Below are 25,012 nucleotides of genomic sequence, written 5' to 3' on the forward strand. Positions count from 1 at the left end.
AAGACTTGAAGCTGACCAACAAATCATTAATATAAAGGAGTATGTTCGGTAAGATCCTAAAATGGCCCCCTTTTTTTGCGTAAATTTCAAATTCGGATTTATTGACCAATATCACAATAAATTATAGCTAAGACAGTGACTAGATAGGAAATAAGCCATTTTGTTGAAAATTTTACGATTCTGCGTTTCATTATGATGTCACAAGTTGTACTCATATTGATTTTCACCAAAAAATCAATAAAAATGGGAAATTTTTCACAGATTATTGGACACGAAACACAGAGCGCATACATCGACAACAAAGATCTTTTGAAATAATGTTTGTGAAGACATTTTACATATCTTGTTCGAATATTAAGTTTGTCGACGACTGCGCTCTATGTTTCCTGGTCCTTAATTTGGTTGAAATGCAGCTGATTTTGTCAAATTTCACCAAAATCCCTTATCTTGACCTGTTTGGGATGTAAAAATCAACGTGTTAGAATTAAACTTTGACAAAAACAGTTCTGTTTAACTTTCTCACATGACTTTAAGGCAACTTAAAACATGTATTGTCTTGTAACTATGAACTTTATAATTGGGGCCAAATATGGCCCTTACCGAACATACTCCTTTAAGAGCATATTAATATTGTCTCTTGGGGATGAACATGTTACAATTATTCTATACACTAAATATACCTATTACGTTATAGTATCTGTGAAATGGACCTTATCACAAAACTTAACATTGACCAATGAACCATGAAAGTGAAATGAAGATTAGGTGACTCCTTCTGAAAGACATGCATACATTGCAATGATTCAGTATACCAAAATATTATGGTCCTTTTACTTCTATTATTGACACAAAGTTGAAACCAGGTGCTCCGCAGGGCGCAGCTTTATACGACCCCAGTGGTTGAACCCTGAACAATTGGGGCAAATTTGGTTACAATATTCAAGCTTGATTCTGTCTGAATTTGGATTGTGATCAAATTTTTGACATAATATAGGTTTTTGTCACAAAATTAATGTGGTCAAAGATCTAACAAATCTATTGCACAATACTGTGCAATTGAAGATTTCTTCTTGAAACTTTTCTAAATTCGAAATTTGAAAAATTTTGAAAAAAAAAGAAAGCCCTTTAAAAATTGTAAACAAAATTCCCCCCCAACTTTTTGAAACCCCCTTGGAGCAATAACCCTTAAACTCAATCCCATGCTTTCCATTGCAGTATTGAACCTTGTAGTACAATTTCAGAGAGATCCATACAATTACACATAAGTTATTGTCTTGAAACTAGAAAAATGCTTGTTTTGACCCCTTTTTGGCCCTTAATGCCTAAACTTTGGCCCCATAACCCCTAAAATGAATCCAAACCTTCTACTTGTGGTTTTAAACATTGCGATATAATTTCAGAGCAGTTGAAAACTTCTACACAAGTTATTATCCTGAAACTAGAAAAATGCTTGTTTTGGGCCCCTAATTCCTAATCGGTTGGGACCATCATCCCCAAAATCAATCCCAACCTTTCTTTTGTGGTATTAAACCTTCTGAAAAAATTTCATGAAGATCTATTCACTTAAACTCAAGTTATGATCCGGAAACCAATATGGACGACGATGACGCATACGACGACGCATACGACGCAGACGACAACATCATACCATTATACAATCCCAAAAAATTTTTGGGGTCGTATAAAAATATAATGAGATATTAACTCTTTACAATTCTAATTACACTTGGAACCATTAAAATGATGTCAAGGATAATGGACATATGCCAGACAGAAACTACAGATCATAAGGCATCTGTAAACCATAATGGATTACCTAGCTCCTCTTTCTTCTGAAATATGTAGCGTTATACAAAGAGATATCACTGCAGTCACTGAGTTAGTTACATGGAAGACAAAAATTGTTTTGTGTAAAAAATTGTATAACTATTTAATAAATAACAATTTATTTCAAATAACAACTGATAACAAATAAATAACAACACCATAGCTGCCTGAAATGTTTACATTGCTTAAAATTAACACAACTTGCAATATCAATTTAGATGAATGATCTGTATGATTATATTTTTGAAATGCTCATACAAATAATGGTAAAAAAACCTTTAAAAAAAATGAAAAATTGATTGATTGGTGTTTAAACCATATAATGAAAGTCAGTTTGATATATTGAGGGATGACATACTAACAGCAAGAAAATAGGTATCAACTGTAAAATAAATATTCATTGAAAACACCAAAATATATAATCAATCAAAATAATAATTCCTTTTCTCAGTCTCATCAAAAGAATCAATGAATATTTTTTGGAAGTTTTTTTATTTGGAAAAAAGTTGATATCAACTATTTCTGTATATGAAGTATGTAGATGTTTTTGATACTTTAAGTAAAAGTAAAAACTACTACCACCCCCCTTTTTTGCAATTAGTCCAAAACCTGACATTCCTTTATATATAATTTACAAGAAGTGTAAGGGAGGTATATCTGAACATACCCAACATTATATATTAAATGTTTTTTGAATTACCTCCCTTACACTGCTTTTAAATTGTCTTAAAATTGTCCATTGACCACAACATTTTGAGCCATAACCCCCAAAGTCAATCCTAACCATCCCTTCATGGTATGGAAACGTGTGGAATAATTTCAGAGAGATTCATACACTTAAACACAAGTTATTGTTTGAAAACTGCAAAAATGCTCATTTTGGGCCCCCTTTTTGGCCCCTAATTACTGAACTATTGGTATCTTAACCCCCAAAATCAATCCCAACCTTCCTTTAGTGGTATTAAACCGTCTGGTAAAAATTTATAGAGATCCATTCACTAAAACTAAAGGTATTGTCTGGAAACTAAATGCGTCTTCGGACGACGACATGATAGCATTATATGACGCAAAAAATTTTTGCGGTCGTATAACAAAAAGGTCAGAACAACATTCTATAATAAAGAGCTGCACCATGAGCAAAGGATACACCAATAGCTTTTTCAAAGAATAAGTTCCATAACTCCTCAATCTCATATCAAAAATTTATAAGGGAGCATATTATAGTACATTTGTGTACACATAAACCAGTCACCATATATGAATAAAATCTCATTACTTGGAAACGTAAAAACTAAAATTTATAAAAACAAAAGGGAGCTTACGTCAATAGATATTAACAATTCATAGATATTTTATAAAAATAGGTGAAATCTTTTTGAGCAATTGTTTGACATATTGCAGATAAACAGAGGCACACCATAAATCGTCCCATAAACAGGTGTATTAAGATTTAACATACTCTCACCACTCTTATAAAATTATTGCACCAAGAAAAGCTTTAGTAGTTCATGAAACATATGCAAGTGAAATTCTTAAAAAATTGTCAGAAATGAGATTGGTTAAACATGTGTCTTTCAAAATTTAACTTGTCCTGGATCAAATTATTCTGACTAGTAACTCATCTTAATTTTTCACATAGAATTGAAGAAATGAGGTAATATTTATTAAGTTATCTCTCTTCAACAGGTAGATTATTATTCCAGTTACAAAAATTAAAAAAAATATAAGCACCTTCTGCATAAAACAAATAAATATTAAGTATGAAATCTTTTCATATTTTGAGTTTACTAATGCTTTTGCTTTCTTATCTCATAGTTCATTTTTTCACAATTGCCCTATGACAAATTTTCTGAATATCAAACCATTTCACAATTCAAATTCAATTTTGATCCATCACTGACCAAAAATATGCCTCCTTTGGCTGGCATGATAGATATTTACCATATGATACCTGTGTAACTGTTCATTTTGAATCTCAACACATAAGAAAACCTGTCATGTAAGGTGAGTAACAGATATAACATGGCCCCTGCTGCCTGTACAACTGTTTATTCTGAATGAATTCATACACCTTGCCACTCCTAGCAATACCTGCGATGTCAGGTGTCTAATGCATGCGGTCCTTTGCTAACTAGATTTCTAGCAATACTTGTCATATCAGGTGTTTCACAATGTAACACAATCCCTGCAGTCTGTAGAATCCTAGCAATACCTGTCCTGTCAGGTGTCGAATGGTTTGTTGACTTGTAGCCATACCCATCATCTCAGGTGTCTCACCTATGTTGCACAATCCCTGCTGCCTGTAGAATCCTAGCCATGTCCTGCCATGTCAGGATCTTATGGATGTTATATAAGCTGTGTTATACAGTTCCTGCTGCCTGTAAAACATTATGCTTGGTATAATTTAACCATATGACTGTTGCAGATTTAGTCTGATAACTTCCTATCATTTCTGCACTTGTATGTCCATCCACACTGAAAAAGAGAAAAAAAATGTACTAAAACTACATGAAGCAGTGTTTGAGAAGTAAAATTTCTTAAGGTTAGTAGTCAAACAAAACTAATTAGCATCCATGACTATGTTAAACTTTCAAGATTCTATTATATTTGATTTATTGTTGATCAAAAATAAATGCAATTCTTTTAAACTAACAAAATGTAATTTTTGGGTCCTTTCGTAACTGACTATGCAATACCGGTTTTGCTAGTTGTTGAAGGCTGTATGGTGCCCTACTGTAAAGTTGTTAATGTCTATGTTATTTGGTGGAAAGTTGTTTCATTGGGAAAATTATACCATTTTGTCATGTAGTAGCCTTTTTTTTAACTAAATATACGGTATGGGAATGCTTATTGATAAAGACCATACAATGCCCTTTAGTTGTTTACACATTATTGTCCTTTGGTCTCTGATTGATAGACATGATATTCACATGTTCATTGATATAAAGTTAACAGGTTAAACACTGCACCTTTAAATGAGGTCATTGTATATACTCACCTGAGTTGATAATTGTTTACTTACACTGTGTTGTTATTGTTGACACCTTTCCTAACATCCCAAGCCTTGATACAGCAATCTATTCCACCTACAGATATACAACTAGAATTAATTACATTCTTTATTGTCTGAATATATATGGATACTACTCCTTTATTAGACCAAAAAAGCTATAGTTGCTGATTGGCTGGTAAAATTTCATGATAATTTCAAAAAGTTTATAATTAAGGAATGACTGTAATATTTTTTCTGTCTATGAAGAAATAACATAAAAAATTTGGTGCACACTGAATAACGCGCGTAGCGGGTTATTTAACAGTGTGCACCACATTTTTATGTTATTTCGAATAGACAGAAAAAATATTACAGTCATTTCTTATAATTTAATTCTAAATTCCATTTTAAACCGTAGAAAACCATAAAAAAACGTTGATGACGTCACAGTCACATGACTAAATTATGTCTATGGGCTCTTAAAATAACGTCAGCCAATCAGAAGACGCGTTACATCCAAAATTAAATTATTTACATATGTATCAAATATATGCATGGAATCAAATTCGCGGGTTATAAATTTTTGCTGATTTTTAGCGGAGAGAACAAAATCCAAAATACATTCCACTAACTTAAAAGTGCACATGCAAAGGTATTGATATAAGTTTTGAATCCACCAAAATAATAACCGCCAAAATATTTCGTATACCTTATTCAATGAAAATCAAAATTTGACACCTGTGAAAGTAACCCGCTATACGGTATATGATAAGTGCATAGACTTTTTACAAGTATCACTACAAACATTGGCTTGTAAGCCACACAGGATTTACCAAGAATCACATTTGTTTGGTTCAACAAAAAATAGAGCTAACTGATTGGAACAAAATTAAATGCACAAAGAGTTGGACCTCAGTTTAACATATTATCTTTTTGGTCTAATTTTGGTCACAAGATATATCGTGAAAAAAGGCCAGAGTAATAAAAACAAATAAGTTTATTTGTAAAAGTGACCAAACCTGAAGCTAGTAGTGTACTGTCTTTGTTGAAGGACAAAGCATGTACTGTTTCTGTATGACCTCTAAGCTCTTTAAACAAAGTCCCTGTGTTCAAGTCCCATACACGGATTCTTCTGTCATCTCCTGAAAATCAGAAGTAAACATAAAATATAACATTTTCCCCCTAATAATATTTGATAGTGTTTAAAAGAAACATAGAATATTTAACCTTGAATTTACTTTTGTTTTTGTTTTTATAAAATTTTAAAGTCAGTGTCATTCAAACCAAGGCTTCTTCTATAAATATAGTTCATGGCAATATTACTTTTAAATATTATTTGTTTTTAAGTCATATAAGATAATCTAATAACTACATAATATATGAATTCCCTTTTAATATATCCATGTATATTTAGGTGTAATACCACCAAATCATGGTACGTCACATCCGGTTGCATACGAAAGTAGGCCTAAAAAAATATTCCCTTGAATTTGACATTTGTAGAAAATTAACCCTGCATTTCAATGCACTTAAATTTTTATGAGTCGTAAATATGTATGTTGGGTGTCTGAGAGCATCATTCTTTTTTTATTTGATGGTCTTATAAAATATTTTGGAACGTTACGGTTACATAGTTACCAAAGCAGGTAACCAGTAAATAACAGTGTAAAAATTGGGTTGTCTACCCCCGGCGGTGGTTACTTTCTTATATGCAATGAAATGTAGTGTGAAATTTTCACTGTATCACTGGAAAGGATTGAACTTTACACATGCAAAGTATTTCTTTGGTTGAAATAAAGGTAAATACTGTACGATTTTTTTAAAAGTGCCAATTTAACAAAGACTAATAGGGAAAAATCAATGGTGGTATTACACCTATTTAGGGAAACTAAATGTGCACTCGTGACCCTATTGTACTTTCATTTTTAAAAGTTATTAATAAACCAGTTCATACATTGTAAACATGGACTATTCGGAATGGATTTAGACACAGAAAGTACGTTTGAGGTAAAATTGCATTGAAATGGGGGTTTACGAGTGTTTTCTTAGTCAAATGGGTGGACAGACGAAGCTGTATTTAGATTACTGTGTTATATTTTAAATTACCCTTACAGTTTTTGTTTTGTTTATACAACATGTGAATTTTTTTATTTCAGTGTTAACCATGTTCTGAAGAGCATTCTGTTGAAAAATCTTATATGTGAATTGGTCTGCAGATGACACTTCAGCATTAAAGTATGTATCAACTATCATCATGTTTTTTTTTGTTTTGGCCGCAAAAGTTTACAATTTGCCATTGTGCCGTCTACATTTTGCACAGACAATAACTCATCTAAACACTTATTTGTCCTGGATTTATAAACATCAGAATCCAGTCTCACATACTTAAACTTTATAATTCTTACCAATTATTTTTTGTACCAGCATTCCAAGGGACATAACCCTTTTTAAAAACATTTTGAGGTATTTTTTTATTACTCTTTCTCCCCATTTTCTAATGTAAAATACAAGAAAGTGGACTTTTTGTGTAAACCTATTAGAAATATACTGTTATGAGTAAATAAAAAGACTTTGATACCAGTAGCAATAAATGATTGACTGAAAGGGAACCGTTATTTCTCACACTAGGGGAACAGACCAAAAACTCAAGTTACACATAAGGGCTTATAGAAACTTCCGTGTAGACTGTTAACATTTATAGAGACAGTTCTTTCAGCTAAAACACTTAAATCATTGATTTAACATTACATTTATTTCATTTTTGTGGGAAAATAATCACATTTTTTTTATTTTTTAGACAAAAGATATCAGGTTTTGATGAAAAAGGAAGGAAGGAGGAAAAATGGACCAAAACAGACCAAAATAGACCTTCAAATGAACTCTAAAAGGTGCAATAAAATTGTTTATCATCTTAAAGTTGTCTTTTGTATTCTATTTAATTGTTTGAATGCATATATCATGAGTTTATGATCAGATATTAGTCAACACTGCATTTTATAATGATACACTGAAATTAGGATTTTTCGAAGAAATTGGACTGAAATTGCCGTAGGATATGGCCTTACTCTATAGTGATTTTCCCTGAAACTATAGTTCTGACTGAGACAAAACTTGACAGTTATGCTTGAAATAACTTGCAATTGGAGGGGAAAAAATTGCATTAAGTTTATTTGACATTTAGGTGTTCTTTAGGTGTAATACCACCAAATCATGGTACGTCACATCCGGTTGCATACGAAAGTAGGCCTAAAAAAATATTCCCTTGAATTTGACATTTGTAGAAAATTAACCCTGCATTTCAATGCACTTAAATTTTTATGAGTCGTAAATATGTATGTTGGGTGTCTGAAAGCATCATTCTTTTTTTATTTGATGGTATTATAAAATATTTTGGAACGTTACGGTTACATAGTTACCAAAGCAGGTAACCAGTAAATAACAGTGTAAAAATTGGGTTGTCTACCCCCGCCGGTAGTTACTTTCTTATATGCAATGAAATGTAGTGTGAAATTTTCACTGTATCACTGGAAAGGATTGAACTTTACACATGCAAAGTATTTCTTTGGTTGAAATAAAGGTAAATACTGTACGATTTTTTTAAAAGTGCCAATTTAACAAAGACTAATAGGGAAAAATCAATGGTGGTATTACACCTATATACTATCACTGCTTTATAATAAACCAATTCGCCTATTCAGAATCTAAAGGACAATTTGGATTTCATTGTTCGTACACCAAAATGAAAATAACGTTATGTTGAATTTCCATTATTTAGAACGTTTTAACCCAATGCTAACGTTTTGGTGTACGTTTTTGAAAATATTACCCAGAATGCATCAGATTCTGAATAGGCGAATTAATAATGAAATCCTTTTTTCAGAATATTCAATTTACCTGCTGATGCTAAATACTGTCCATTTTGTGAGAATGCTAACGCCAGAATGGTTCCTCTATGCCCCTGCATTAGTCTAACACTCTTCCCGTCCTGTAAACTCCAGAGACGTACAGTTCTATCACTAGAACCAGTTGCTATGTAGTTGCTATTGGGATGGAACTTGACACACTGAAGAAATAACATTTCAAATAAATTATATCAGTATTTTCAACATAAGAACCATTTAAAATCTGTTAAAGATAAACATGAAAAATAATAATTAAAACCAGTATACATATGTTATAGGAAGTTGAACTGTGATCTACTGCTGACTTATGGTAGCCAACTATAAGTATTCAAAAAACATAGACGATGAATGATGGCTATTTAAACCATTACACTGTCAACATATATTTGTTCCCCTTAACAGATGTTCCACTAGAAACTTTGTTATAACCATGTCGTAACATGTATTCCTGTTGGAACAAATATTCTATACCATTTATTCAATTAGGAACATTTACTGTAATATTTATTCTTGTGGAAATAATATTTGGAACTTATATTATAAAGGAACTTCTATTTCATAACAACACAGTATAGCATGCTTTGGTATAGTTGTTCAGTGATTGTCAATTGTTGATGTGATTCGTAAGGGGTTCTCGTTTTTTATATAGATTAGACCATTGGTTTTACACTTGTCATTTTAGGGCCCTTTATAGCTTGCTCTTTTGTGTGAGCCAAGGCTCTTGTGTTGAAGGTCGTACTTTGACCTACATTGAATTACTTTCCACAAATTGTGACATGGATGGAAAATAGTCTCATTGGCACTCATACCACATCTTCTTAAATCTATCACCTGTGTGCTAGGCATTTAATAAAAATTCATTAAACTTACAAGCATAAAAGTACTTGGTTAAAATAAATTTGCAAATATTTACATATTTAAAACTTTTATAAGATGAATGATGGATATTAAAAACATTGCACAGTAAAGCATGCTCACATATGTATAGCTTTTATAACAAACATACACTTACATCTATGTCTGCTGTATGACCTACAAATGACCTAAGAGGGTATATTCTGTCTGTTGTCCACAGCTTAGCTGTTCTATCTTGGGAACAACTTGTAAAGTAGTCATTACTATTGCTGTAACAAAACAAAAATCATTTATAAAGTCTGTTAATAACAAAATTCTTCAAAAAATAAATCTGTCATACCAATACTTGTTTTCATTTAAAATAAATGTGTGTTACAATCCAAAAGAAAGATTACATTTTAGAATTTATATTAATTCATGTAAGTCTATCATCAAATAATTTAATTTTGGATGTAACACATCTTCTGATTGACTGATGTTTTGTTTATCAGCTCATAGACATATTTTTTTCATGATTTACTACAGTTTAAAATGGAATTTAGAATTAAATTATATTATATATAAGAAATGACTATTACTTTTTCTGTTTTTAGGCCTGTTGTTCAGTGTGCACCACATTTTTTATGTTATTTCTTCATCAACAGAATTTTTTTTTACAGTCATGCCTCAATTAAACCAAATATTGTAAAAACACTTAACATAGCAGAACAGTAAAAAATATGCAAAAGAAGTAAATTGGGTTTTTTTAAACTACCTTCCTGTGTAAGAGATAGTTTGTTTTTGGATTAATGTCATCAATAAATATTTTCTTTCTTTTTAAACTTTTCAATTTCTGAAACCATCCAACTTTTACTGTTTGATTTTCCATAAGAAGTAGTTTGTGGGTATTTACTTTCTAAGCTTTATAATGCTACAATATTGGTATTGGTATTGATAAGTGGTAACACTGAATGCCCTGGTGAATGGGTTGAGGGATTAAAATAAACCTTTTAAAATAGTCCATACCTGATGTCAATATCCCATACTGGATAATTATGGCCTTTGTAACACACTTTGTTAGTAAAACTATCTAAGTCCCATAGTCTGACTATAAAATACATATAAAATGATATAGAAAATAATGAGATTTTATAAGTGATTTAAATGTTTTCCATTGTTCAATTAAACACACTTTTTGACAAAACCACTGAATAAATCAGAATGAGTTTTTGCAGTATTTTATATGATATGATTTTGGTATGTATCTGTGTAATATTGGATTAAAATGAAATCTTTAATGATATGAATTTGGTGGTTAAAATTATAAAGGTGGCTGGGGTGTCTTTATCCATCTTGGATTTTGAAGTAGCAGATAACAATTGGTCTAATTCTTAAATGAAATTTGCAACTTTTGAAAGTAGTATATTATTCATGCGCAAGACTTTTCATGATAATATAGAAATTTAATTTTTTATTTGATTCATTTTTCCCCACTTTGCAACATAAGGGGAGATAGCTCAGGTAGAAATCAAGAAAACTCAGATGAAGTAACTTTTATAATAGAAAGTGTTGTGAGTTTGCCTATTTTAATATGTAGCAAGAAAACAAATCCGGTGATCCCATATTTTCTTTTTCTTATCTGAAAGCATGTTATAAGAGCTATCTTATCACAATTTATCTTAACATTCTTGGTATAGTTTTCTTTTTTATCACACAAAAAGACTCCCCATCCACCTCAATTTTGTTGACTTTTGAAGCATTCTTCTTCCTAATAAAGGCTAATGACAGGATGTAAGGTTTTCAAAGACTGACCTGAGCCATCTTCAGATCCAGATAACAAATATGGTAGCTGATTAAAGAAACAGGTTTTATACACCGCACCATTATGTGCCTTTAAAGTTACACTTTCTTCATATTTTGGTGAGCTGAAAAATAAATTATTACTGTGAGATTAAACTTTTGTGAAACAAGAATGTGTCCCCAGTACACAGATGCCCCATCCGCACTATAATTTTCTATGTTTTGTGGACATGAAAATGGGATAAAATCTCTAATTTGGCATTAAACTTAGAAAGATCATATCATAGGGAACATGTTCACTAAGTTTCAAGTTGATTGGACTTTAACTTCATCAAAAACTACCTTGACCAAAAACATTAACCTGAAACTCGCACTTTCATTTTCTATGTTCTGTGGACTGTGAAATTGGGGTCAAAAGTTTAATTTGGCTTTCAAATTAGACAGATCAAATCATAAGGAACATGTGTACCAAGTTTCAAGTTGATTGGACCTCAGCTTCATCAAAAACTACCTTGACCAAAAACTTTAATCTGAAGCGGGATGAACGGACCGTGACGGACATACAAACAAACAAACAGACGGAAGGTCACACAGACCAGAAAAAATAAAAAAGAATTATGATTCGATTTAAAATGCAATGACATATTTGTATCAATTATTGTCTCAAAATCATCCATTGTAGAAATTGCAAGGTTCTATTTCATTGTCTACCCATTCTCATCCACAATCCTCAAAATTTCTTATCCCAACTTTTTATCAATGGAAAGGGATGATAACCTTGAAATAATAAATTAAAGTTACAGAAAATTATAAATTCAGAAACTAAATGTGAGGTTTTTCTACTGACTATTGTACAAAATATGACAAGAAGAACATCACAAAAATAAAATCTAACGTTTAATTTTATACACTATGATCAGACTAAATGGAAATTGCATATTATAAATTATCTGTTATCCATAAAATAATCTCAAATTACAATAGTCCATTTGCCAATTACCTATTTGATTCTGTTATTACACACTTTTTAAACAAATTACTTCCCTTTGTCAATTGTAGACTGGTTCTATACCAGACAAATTAATGTAATTAAAAGATTTAAAAACCTTAAAGATTACTCACATTACGCACAGGTAAATTTACTCTTTCTGCTAGCTCTCCATTGTAAATGAAAATTAATGTCCCTCATAAGGGAGACAACTAAAAAAGGGATCTCTAACTTTTTTTTTGCAGTTGGTACATTTAAACATAAGCTCTCTATATATAGAGCATTTATAATCCACATGAAGCATAGACGGTATATTTATAAAGTAGTAAACACACACACTTTTAAAATATAACACACACCAGACATTAATTAATTAAAACAAAATATTGACTGCACACAACAAATTCTGAAATAACAATATTTACTGCTATCAATAGACTTATTAGTAATATCTAACCTTTCCTCTGATTCTACATTCCAGTAATCAGCTGCCAGGAATAGTTTGGATGGATCCGTGTCAGTTTCTTTGGTTTGTAGAGAGCCAGGAGATACACTCCATATTTTGATAGAAGAGTCCTCAAATCCAGAACTAATCATACCCTGGTCAGATGATATATCTACACTGCACAGTCTACAAATAATCACAAAAAATATCTTTGTCACTGTAAAATTGAAAATTATTGCTAATGTCAATTGTCATAACAACATGAAATTTCTTCTTGTCTGAATTTGTTTTTATGGAAGTTTATTATCAAAGACAAGAAAATAAAACCTAACAAAAACAGTTTGGTATTCGAAATCCTGAATTTCAAACCCTGCAAAATTGAACCCCCTAACAGTATTTAATCTAAAAATGTATATTTATAAATAACCATGAAACATGAAAAAAAGCTTAGGGATAATCATTATACTCATTGGACAGATTTTTTTTAATAATCGATAGAAAAATGTTCAGATTACATCTGTAATGCATACATGTACTCTGTTTTATTTTTTACACCCATGCATATTTCTGACAAAATAAAAGATTTTAAGAATACTGAAATTTTTGATTTTTGATTTGATGACTACACATATTTGCTAAATAATGTCTTCTTACCCTTGATATGCGTTTATATATGTATAAAAACATATAGATGACACAGATGGTTGTCCTTCCCGTACACTTTTAATGGCTTGTTTTAACAATTTCATAGATTCCGATGAGGACTGTTGATCTTCTAACTTTTCCCCGTTTGTAATTTGTTTATTTTCTTTCAATTCCAACTGTTGATTTTTACATTCAGGTTCAGCAACTGTAATGAAATAAAAAACAAGTGAAACTGCGAGCTACTGCTCACTGATGATACCCCCGCCGCAAGTGGATAATATTAACAGTGTAAAAATATGCAAGTGTTTGGTAAACAGGAAGTTGTTGAGTGATGAATCTGAAAACGCATCACACGGTATAGCTGACTTATATCAAGTCTGAAACCAAATATCAGAAATCCTGGTAGTGTAGTTCCTGAGAAAAATGTGACGAAAAATTTTCAACTTGGCTATCAGGTGTAAAAATGTAAAATGGTAAGTGTTCGGTAAACAGGAAGTTGTCGAGTGATGAATCTGAAAACGCATCACACGGTATAGCTGACTTATATCAAGTCTGAAACCAAATATCAGAAATCCTGGTAGTGCAGTTCCTGAGAAAAATGTGACGAAAAATTTTCAACTTGGCTATCAGGTGTAAAAATGATACAAGTGTTCGGTAAACAGGAAGTTGTCGAGTGATGAATCTGAAAACGCATCACACGGTATAGCTGACTTATATCAAGTCTGAAGCCAAATATCAGAAATCCTGGTAGTGCAGTTCCTGAGAAAATTGTAACGAAAATTTTTCAAATTGGCTATCAGGTGTAAAAATGATACAAGTGTTCGGTAAACAGGAAGTTGTCGAGTGATGAATCTGAAAACACATCACACAGTATAGCTGACTTATATCAAGCCTGAAACCAAATTTCAGAAATCCTGGTAGTGTAGTTCCTGAGAAAAATGTGACGAAAAATATTCATGGGACGGACGGACTGATGGACTGACAGAGGTAAAACAGTATACCCCACTTTTTTTCAAAGCGGGGGTATAAAAATTCATTGGATATATAGCAGTTTGACAGCACCCATTTTTGATCATTGAGAAGCTTAATATAGCCTTAAAATGGAACATAATTAAACTGTTCAGCTGATTTTTACAGAGTTATCTCCCTGTAATGTTATGTACCACCACTGTTTTCTTGTTCATGACCTTTAATGTATGGTACTTTTTGCAGTAGCATTGTTCTTGCTTAAGGAAAGAAATTAATCCCACAAAAATAGCAAATAGTGCTGAAAATGCAGTTTAAACACAAAAATTTAATCAATCAAATTTGCATTTACTCAAGACACAATTTCTTGACAAATGATCTTCGGACTGAATCAAATATTGGCAGTATTTTTTGATAGCAAGACTTGCCAATTCTGGTGATTCAATCTTTACACAATTCAAGTCAAAATAAACTTTTATAAAGATACATACCTTCTACCTTAACATATTTGTTAAACACTTGTACAATCATAGTGTTCTCCTCTTGCTGTAAAATAAATATAAAATTATATATATAATATCTTTGGAATCTGTAGTCCTTCCTGCTGTAAAATAAATATATAATTATATATATATATAAAATTCTTTGAATGTGTAGTCCTTCCTGGCAATTTAAAGTCTAAGTATATTCAAGATAAATAATTATGTGTAAGTGTATAGCTTAAGAACTAAATAAAAGGAACAGTTCTATTCATATTGATGTATTTTAAAAATGCTTTTGAAAATATTTTGTCAGCTTTATATTCAAACTGTGTTTTTCACATAAATGTATAATGATGCTGTTGGGATTTTTTCTTAACGCACTGTCAGGTTAAAGGGATACTATCATACTAAAGTGACAAAATATATGGCAGATATTAAAATTTGACAAGCAAATATAACACATTTTTGTATACTATTCACCTCCTGAAAGTCTTTTGTGATAAAATTAACAATCGTGCATGACCTCATTTAAGTCTTGTGCAGGAAAAATAACAATGGTGCATAAATTTTCAATTAGTGATGAAAGGCTTGTCGTTGTTAAGGTAAAACAATTCAGGAGAATCTGGCAAATCAGATGCCAAAAATGTCAACAAAAAATATCCAATTATTCTATTTATTTAAATGTCAGAAAAACATTGAAAATAACCGATTGTGCATGGTTTTGACTTTTGACCATAATTTCATGAATATTCTTATCAAATTTGCAGATATATTCTAATATCTGATATTTGATTACACGATAAAATTAACATATCATATAGGAAAGAGTTTGGTGTTTTGAAAAAAATATATATTTACAATAGCCGATCGTATATATGATTTGGTGAAGTCTACTGCATAGTGAGGAAAAATTCACAACTACTACAATTCTTACGTTAAACATTAATTTTACCTTAATATATCTTCTTATATAGTCTAGAGCTTCTTCACTCATTTTAATTTGGTATTTATTGTCCCTATAGAACAAAATGATTGTCATTTTTATTATGCATTCAACAAAAAGTCTGCTAGCAGTAACCTTCATGAAAGAGAACATAAATTTCCCATATTTGATGATCTACATTCGTATATAAGAAAGGTTGATTGCATAATACATATACATTGTGATACAATAATTATCCACTGGAGACAGTTAAATTTTCTAATAAAAAAAGATGAGGAGTGCAGAACATTGTCGAGAGTATATAAATATTGTATTGCACAAGATTTTAGGGTAAAATCTGTTTCTCTAATGATTTTTCAACGATATGCTGACTAACTCAATCTTTCTTTTTGAATGATCAACAAAAAGATATGTCGAGATTATTTATAAATTATATTTTGGATCTTATATCAAAATCACAATAAGGCTATAAACACAAAGCAAAAGCTCACACTTACTGAAAGTTCGAGAGCCTCTAGCACCATGTTTTTGAATGTAATATTTGCCACTGAACATCCAGCATTGCTAATCTTTTAAGAAAATATCTTTTAGAAAACGATATTGTATCCTAACATTGTAGTTGATTTTGAAAACAAGAGGCTCTCAAGAGCCTGAATCGCTCACCTTAATTCTTTTGGTTAAATCTCTCATCAATGATTATTTTGGCTTTTCAATTTATTTAAATGTTTTTTGGATCGTCCTATTTTCTTCAAAAGCCAAAAAAAATAATCATTTTCTCCTATGTTCTATTTTAGCCATAGGCGCTATGTTTCTTGACGATCTTACTTTGCTGAACATTATTGCTGTTTACAGTTTATTTCTATCTATAATTATATTCAAGATAATAAACAAAAACAGCAAAATTTCCTTAAAATTATCAATTCAGGGGCAGCAACCCAACAACAGGTTGTCTGATTCATCTGAAAATTTCAGGGCAGATAGATCTTGACCTGATAAACAATATTACCCAACGTCAGATTTGCTCTAAATGCTTAGGTTTTTGAGTTATAAGCCAAAAACTGCATTTGACCCCTATGTTCTATTTTTAGCAATGGCGACCATGTTTGTTGATAGATCATAACTTCGGATACAATTTACAAACTAAATACCCTAAGGAACATTCAGTTAAAGTTTGGAAGTATTTGGCCCAGTAGTTTCAGAGGAGAAGATTTTTGTAAAAGATTACTAAGATTTACGAAAAATTGTTAAAAATTGACTATAGAGGGCAATAACTCCTAAAGGGGTCAACTGACCATTTCCGTCATGTTCACTTATTTGTAAATCTTACTTTGCTGAACATTATTGCTGTTTACAGTTTATCTCTATCTATAATAATATTCAAGATAATAACCAAAAACAGCAAAATTTCTTTAAAATTACCAATTCAGGGGCAGTAACCCAACAACAGGTTGTCTGATTCATCTGAAAATTTCAGGGCAGATAGATCTTGACCTGATAAACAATATTATCTCATGTCAGATTTGCTCTAAATGCTTTGGTTTTTGAGTTATAAGCCAAAAACTGCATTTGACCCCTATGTTCTATTTTTAGCAATAGCCACCATGTTTGTTGATAGATCACAACTTCGGATACAATTTACAAACTAGATACCCTAAGGAACATTCAGTTAAAGTTTGGAAGTATTTGGCCCAGTAGTTTCAGAGGAGAAGATTTTTGTAAAAGATTACTAAGATTTACGAAAAATGGTTAAAAATTTACTATAAAGGGCAATAACTCCTAAAGGGGTCAACTGACCATTTCCGTCAAGTTGACTTATTTGTAAATCTTACTTTGCTGAACATTATTCCTGTTTACAGTTTATCTCTATCTATAATAATATTCAAGATAATAACCAAAAACAGCAAAATTTCCTTAAAATTACCAATTCAGGGGCAGCAACCCAACAACGGGTTGTCTGATTCATCTGAAAATGTAAGGGCAGATAGATCTTGACCTGATAAACAATATTCCCCCATGTCAGATTTGCTCTAAATGCTTTGGTTTTTGAGTTATAAGCCATAAACTGCATTTGACCCCTATGTTCTATTTTTAGCAATGGCGACCATGTTTGTTGATAGATCAAAACTTCGGATACAATTTATAAATTAGATACCCTAAGGAACATTCAGTTAAAGTTTGAAAGTATTTGGCCCAGTAGTTTCAGAGGAGAAGATTCTTGAAATAGTTTACGACGACGACAGACGACGACGGACGCCAAGTGATGGCATAAGCTCACTTGTCCCTTCGGGACAGGTGAGCTAAAAAATGATTACCTCCAGTCTGTCACTTCTTTACAAGATAACATATCAGCCCTCGTACTTAGTTTATAGATCTGCTCTACTGTTGCTTTGTTTTTCACATTATGATCAAAAAGCTTGGTATGCCTACTGTAGAACTTGTTTGCTGAAACATACAGACATAATTTATATAATACTAAGCAGTCGTCTTCTAATGTAAAATTTAAATCACTTACATTTAAAATTTCTGCCTTCAAATGACATTGATCTATTTCTAAAATAATTGGTACATTAAAAATAGCCTCCTCTCATAATACTTTTTAGAAAGGCGTTAATATTTTATAAGTGATTTTTTACAATGAGAAATGTGTATTATATTATTAATGGTGAAACATTTTATTTAAATTATATAATATTGATTCATCCTTTCAAATGAAAAATTGCAACACATATGCACAATGTAAAATATTTAGTGCATATCTTTACCTTGAACTTTATGATTATTAAACAATAGCTCTAAATATAGCTGCACAAAAACAGGAAGTAAAATCAGCTGTAAATCTTGTCTGTAAGGCTCAGGGGAATCGTTGATATACTTTCTAAATCTGAAACATTAAATAGTTATTATCATGTACATGTAATACATTTTTCAACTTTTATTAGTAGTGGGTCTCTAATTCATAATTTTTAAACTTGATCAATTTTACAAATATTCAATTTGAAGATCTAACATGTCCGATGTCTTTAAGGTAAAATAATTTTTATAGATGTAAATTTGTTTCAATATTAAGCAAACCGTTAACCAACACCAACTTAATTGTTTTAAATGAAAGTGGCCATTTGCACAATAGTGATGTATGATCTAACAATTGACATAGTATTACTTGAATAAGAACATAGTCAAATAAACAATGATATGTTTTCATTGAAAACAGGATCTTTTTTGTATTTGCTTTTGTATACTGTGGTAATGATAAAGATATATTTTTTTAGTATATAATAATCTTTTATTCTTAAGCAATACAGCCTGGCTATACATATGGGTTGAAATGAAATGCCTCTTTGAAATATTCAAATTCAGGTCCTTTCAAAAATGGAGTTTTCAAAAAGTATGGGTAAACCAAGTGGAACTGTGAGCTATTATTGCTCACTTCAAGTATTCTATAAAGAGGAAATTAAAGAGCAATGGATATGAAAATGCATCACATTGAAAAGGATATTCACATGGAGCCTGATAATTAAATACAGAATGTGTTAAATGCTATAAAGGGACATAACTCAAGAACTGTACAATTGAAGCTACCCAAATTTGTACTTGATCTGAGTTCTGTGGTAATAAGCATTGTGTATATGTGACATACCATTTGGTTGGGGCATTTGTTATGGGGCATAACTGTGAAACAGTAAAAGTGATGCCACTTACATTCAAACCAGATCTGTATTTTGTGGTAATAAGCTTTGTTTTTAAGAATAATTCTACAAAATTGAAAGTGATGCCAACCAAATCCAAACTTGATCTGTGTTTAGTGATAGTAAACACTGCGTATAAGTTTCATAACATTTGGTTGAGGCAAATAAAAGTTAGAGAATGGAAACCAATTTCAGAATGTCAAATGCACAAAGACAGATAAGGGTAAAATGTATTTTGACCAGCCAGGATCTTTTTAGGTTATTACAGTATAATACAATATCATCCATACATGTATAGGTTTTGTTCATTGATGAGAGTTTTATAGTGACCTATAGTTGTTTCCCCCTGACCTGGTCTATGTTGGATAGTTGTATCATTGGCAATCATTTTATAACTCCTTTATTTTTAAGTGCTTATACATTGTTATACAGGTATGTAATATTAAGGTACATGCAAGGCTTCCAAAAAATATTTGAGCAAGCCGGACATTTCATATCTGATCCCGATTTTAATCCCTTAAGACTTAGTCACAAAAGGCAATTATGGTAATCAGATGGCCATTCCAATGATTGACATAACATTAAAAAAAAACGATTTTAAACTTTACTTTGATATGATATGAATTTGATGTACGGATGTAACTGTTAATTGGCAGTTCATCATTCAAAGTGTGCACATCAGCGTGCTCATATCTGCCTTAGACTTTTTATTTGTGCAAAATGACTTGTCAAAAACTTTACTTTCGTTTCACATTGTTCTAACTGGAGAGGTCAACCGGATGTTGACTTGACAATGGTAAAACATGGACCATAAACGGATACGTAAAATCCGTGTACGTTTACAAAGCACGACTGAGTGAAGAAGGTCTTTCCACGTTATTTCTTCATCAAAATACTTGAAACGAACGTTAGATACATGTTTCAATGATAATTTTAGCATTTTTGAAGAAATGTAGGATGCATAATTAAATTTCCCACCTGTGCACATGCGCACGTGTTCTAGTTCATACGACGTAGTTCTGACGATTTTTCATTTAAAACCTTTTTAAATTTTTCATCAAATCATGTTGATAAACTAATTTCTAATAATTTTAATCTTTTGGACTAAATCAATTAGAAACAAACCGCTGAAACATAGATCACCTGTCACCTGAACAGGTAGATTTCAGCTGTCCAACTACTAATTAGCCTTGATTAAAATTAGAAAGTATTGAAGTAGGTGTTGTTTTGATAGTAATTAATCATCATGTCACATTTATGACCGGAAATGTGATGATGTTAAAGGCATAAGGTTGGGTAAAAAAGAACGTGAATTATGTAAAAATGACCGAAAAAGCCTTGAAAACTAAAAAGTATATGACCGTTTCATGCTTTGACCAGCCGGTCTTTTACCGGACATTATACAAATGACCGGAATATATGACCGTTTTGGAAGCCCTGGGTACATGTATATTAATGTTTTAGAAACATGCTTCTTTGAAAAGTTTTCACTGAAAAAAATAACCAGCATAACTATGTATACTTCTATTAACAGATTCATGTTAACACAGCAGAAATTCCTGTATAACTTATTTATATCATGTATCGATACAGTAAAGCATAAATATGTAAACCTGTTAAACTGATGTTCAGAATGATTTGCTTCCCCTGAAGGACTACTAAGAGATAACATATTTTCTGATGAGGATTCACTTTTCAGTAAATTCTTGAAGGCCATGTCATCCACATTGTGCGTCAATTTTGTTTCTTTTCTCGTCTGTTGTTCTGGTGCCTGAAGAGAAAGAGCAAACATCAAATACATCATCAATGTATAAAATATTAATAGAAAAGTAACAATCTCCCAATCAACACCACTAGTACACATTATTTGTTAAATTCAATATTCTAATATGACTTTCTTCTTTATCTTTGGATAAATTCCAATAAATCATGGGCTGCACGTTATTGACGTTACAATTAAAATTGCAATGTCAGATGAATTTTGAACAACGCCAGGGAAATCAAAATGGTTATTTTTGTTGGTGTTGCTAGCTAGGAAATTAAACAAAACATTATAAAAGTAAGTTTAAATGTGGCTGTTCTTTTTTTATTGTCAAACTGTCGATTTTCTATAATGTTTTTGGTTCTTAAAATCAAAATGGCAACATTTCAAGAGTGTATTATAGGTCCGCTTGGAAGTACAAAATTTCAAAACATTCCTATAAGAATCAAAATAATTCTATCATGCCATGCTCTATGCTCAATTTAACATGGGTAGGAATTATATTTGTCAAAATTTAATACCTCACTTACAATGCTTACACTCGGTATTCAGAGATTGACTAATATAATGCATACCAATGATAAAATGAGCTTAGAGCATGGCATGAAAGAATTATTTCTTAATCACACATATTCATCACATGTTCATATGGGGACGAAGTCCCCTTTTACAGTAAAAAATTCAATAAAAAAAAAAAAAAAAAAAAAAAAAAAAAATCATCAAAAATTTTTCATTGTACTAATGAACTCAAAATCGTTCAATTTTTTTGTCGCGTTTTTGATTTCCGGATCTGCGCAAAAATCTACTTCCATTTCCGGTCTTGCTTACATGAGACTTGGAATAAAATGTATATTTATCAGTCTAAGAAAGGAACTTAATACTAATTCATTTAAAAAAAAATGTTTGTTATTAAAAAAACGTTATCTGATGACAGCGTTTATTTGTTTACATTGAATATGACGTCATAACTTAAATAACGTCACAACTAAAATCCATAACAACAGAACCAAAATCGGAAACGTTACGATATTTCCGTTTCTCTTTTTAACATTGTTGATTTAAAAAAAAATCATAGACTTCGTCCCCATTCACAGGTAATGCCTGCCTCATATTATTTTATCCTTCTAAACCTTCAACTATTTTCGCAATTGAATATGGATTAGGGGGATTTTAATAGGGGCAGTGAGCCACTCCTTACTGGGACTTCGTATATGGTTTGTTTATGCTGCTTAGTTGTCCCTTCAGTGTGGAATTAACTTGTACTATAAATTTTTATTCGAAAAAACTAATGATAAATATTTGTAAAATGAGACTCTATTAACAGAGTAACTATATAGTTGTCTCTTGCATAATTTATTTCTGGGACAATGATTATCAGTCCAAGATAATTTTAAACATTCATAAAGTACTTTATTTTACCAAGTACTGTCTCCTTTTCAGATAATGTTGAACTATTGCACCTATTTGTTCGTGACGAACTCGTTTCATTCTCAAGTTTTCAATTTTCTGGTCATTAGAGGTTATGTCCCCTTTACTGGATACTTCCGGAAGAGCTAAAACATATACAACATTTTGTTTCATCGGATCATTAGGGTATGACTATATGGTTACAAGAGCGCAATTATTCGTAATGCATTTTCCATAGGGTACCACTAGTGTTCCGTATTTTTTTTCTCGAAGACTACACAAACTAGCGAAAAACGGGTGGCAGTTCCTGTTACTAGAAATGCCAGTGTTGCATTACAACCAAAAAAATATATAGGGTCATGCGGCTCAAATTGCCTTTAAATGCAGTTGAAAAAAATCGTCTACTTTTTTCGCTTAATGAAAAAGGCATATTTTTAATGGCTCCGACGTGCAGAAATTGAAGATATTTTCTATACTTCGTAAAATGTGAATATGATTTTCGGCAATTTGTAAACCTAATTGGATAAGCTTTCGATTAAATGTAATTCCAATCCTGTATCAACCAATCAGAAGCCGTATCGGATTCTATTCTGAGTACCATCTTGGGGTAAAAAACCTTGCCGGTTAAATGTAAACAAATAATTGCGCTCTTGTAACCATATAAAAAAAAAAGTAATGAAAAACCGAGGATGACAATTTTTTTTTAAAGTCAGGATAAACAAATAAAAAAAGACGGTACCGATTAGAGTGACAAAAATTAAAGGCATGGCAGAAATTACAACTAAAAAAGAATAAAAAAATGCAAGGACAATTTTTCATCCTAACCCCCTCCACATAAAAATCAAAGGTAAGCTCTCTAACAAACGGGAATTTGTACATTATTTTTAGACTTGTATTTTCTGATTTTAAATTCTGAACACAGTTTAACCAAATCATGGCTCAGTATTTTCTGTATGAAATTTACGCCGAAGAAAAGTCGCAGATGATTTCCCTGATAATTGACCCTATACAACATACCTCTATTTGCAAGTGGCAGTTCTAATATTCCGCCTTTCATCCCGGTTGATTTACCTTACATGTTGCATTGATATGATTAACCTTTTGCATTGGCTTTAAACGTTGGGAATTTTCTTTTTGTCGTCTAGACGTTTAGCAAGCTACAATAAATCAAATTTTCAGTATTGTGAATCAAGAAATTAAACTCTTCAAAGTAGTTTTTTTGTGTGTCATTTTTATATATCTACCATGTCTACAGCAGTTGACTTTACAGTTGCAGCGCTGGAGTGTATATCTACAGTACTGGACTTCCTTCTCACAGATTGATTTTTAGATCTCCAGCGCTCGACTTTAACTATATACAGCGATAGACTTTAAATCAACAGCGCTAGGTAGACATTACATCGCCATCGCTTGACTTTATATCTGACTAAGTTAGACATCACGTGAGCGCTCGACTTTGAAATTATTATTTTTTTTTATCTGTATGGTGACAACAATAATTAAGGCTCCGAACTCGAATCGGTCTATCTATGTAACTCAGAAACGTATAATACTTAAAATTAGTAACATTTATTTTCGTTTGCCTATAACCCCATTTTTAACAATATCTTTCAATATATGCGAGTACAATAATAAATATTAATCATTAATAGATACATTGTCTGTACTGTTAACATTAAGGAAGTAAGTTTTACAGAATTTCCGTGATAAGAAATGTACATACGGTATTTTTTTTTTCAAAGGACATAAAAGCATATCCATCAATCATAACAAGAATTTCGATTGACCATTAATATATGAATTATTTTTTATTCAACGCATAATATATGTATCCATTTTGCAAAGTTTGGAAATTTGTCCAGGCAACGAACAGACGGACAACGTGGGCAAAGTGGTTACTTTGTAGCACATGATTCATTTTTGTATACATGTATATACCAAGAATTGGAAAAGTATATGAGAGCGGAAGATAGACTTCCCCTGAATTTATATCATACCAAGTCCATTTTCAATCAGTCTATAAATCTTTTTTTTCTTCAAAAGTTGAAAGTCGTGGCATCACTGTCTAATATGTGTATACTTTATGTAAGATTCTGAGAATATTAACTGATACCCAAGTTCTAAACGCCTAATTTGACAGATTTTTGGAAATTTTGAGTATTTATCCCAAAAAATGTATTAGAAGGACATTGTAACCAGAATCAAAATATATTTTGAGATAAAGGTATGTACTGTCTTTCGGGTACAAATTTATCTATTTTGGTTTGCAAATTAAATACACATCCATATAAACCGTTCTTTGGAATCGACCAATGGGCTGTCTGAGCCAGATG

The 25,012-nt window shown here is 31.4% G+C and overlaps 1 protein-coding gene and 1 long non-coding RNA gene across 2 annotated transcripts; one reads left to right on the forward strand and one right to left on the reverse strand.

Moving 5' to 3' along the window:
* Positions 1–1,929: 1,929 nt before the first annotated feature.
* LOC139481220 (TAF5-like RNA polymerase II p300/CBP-associated factor-associated factor 65 kDa subunit 5L) lies at positions 1,930–22,814 on the reverse strand. The gene is made up of 15 exons (XM_071264388.1): positions 22,692–22,814; positions 21,124–21,281; positions 18,587–18,705; positions 18,137–18,266; positions 15,834–15,897; positions 14,891–14,945; positions 13,443–13,638; positions 12,801–12,974; positions 11,368–11,480; positions 10,582–10,663; positions 9,734–9,845; positions 8,714–8,882; positions 5,839–5,961; positions 4,850–4,913; positions 1,930–4,302 (listed from the first exon to the last, which is right to left on the reverse strand). Exons 1-15 carry the CDS (start codon positions 22,758–22,760, stop codon positions 4,188–4,190), a joined length of 1,743 nt encoding a protein of 580 aa, XP_071120489.1. The 5' UTR covers positions 22,761–22,814; the 3' UTR covers positions 1,930–4,187.
* Positions 6,508–7,712, forward strand: LOC139481221 (uncharacterized). The gene is made up of 3 exons (XR_011654582.1): positions 6,508–6,618; positions 6,976–7,054; positions 7,617–7,712. It is a non-coding gene; the product is annotated as an uncharacterized lncRNA (long non-coding RNA).
* Positions 22,815–25,012: the final 2,198 nt, after the last annotated feature.

The sequence above is a fragment of the Mytilus edulis genome, chromosome 7, assembly GCF_963676685.1.
Source record: "Mytilus edulis chromosome 7, xbMytEdul2.2, whole genome shotgun sequence".
Classification (NCBI taxonomy): Eukaryota; Metazoa; Mollusca; class Bivalvia; order Mytilida; family Mytilidae; genus Mytilus; species Mytilus edulis.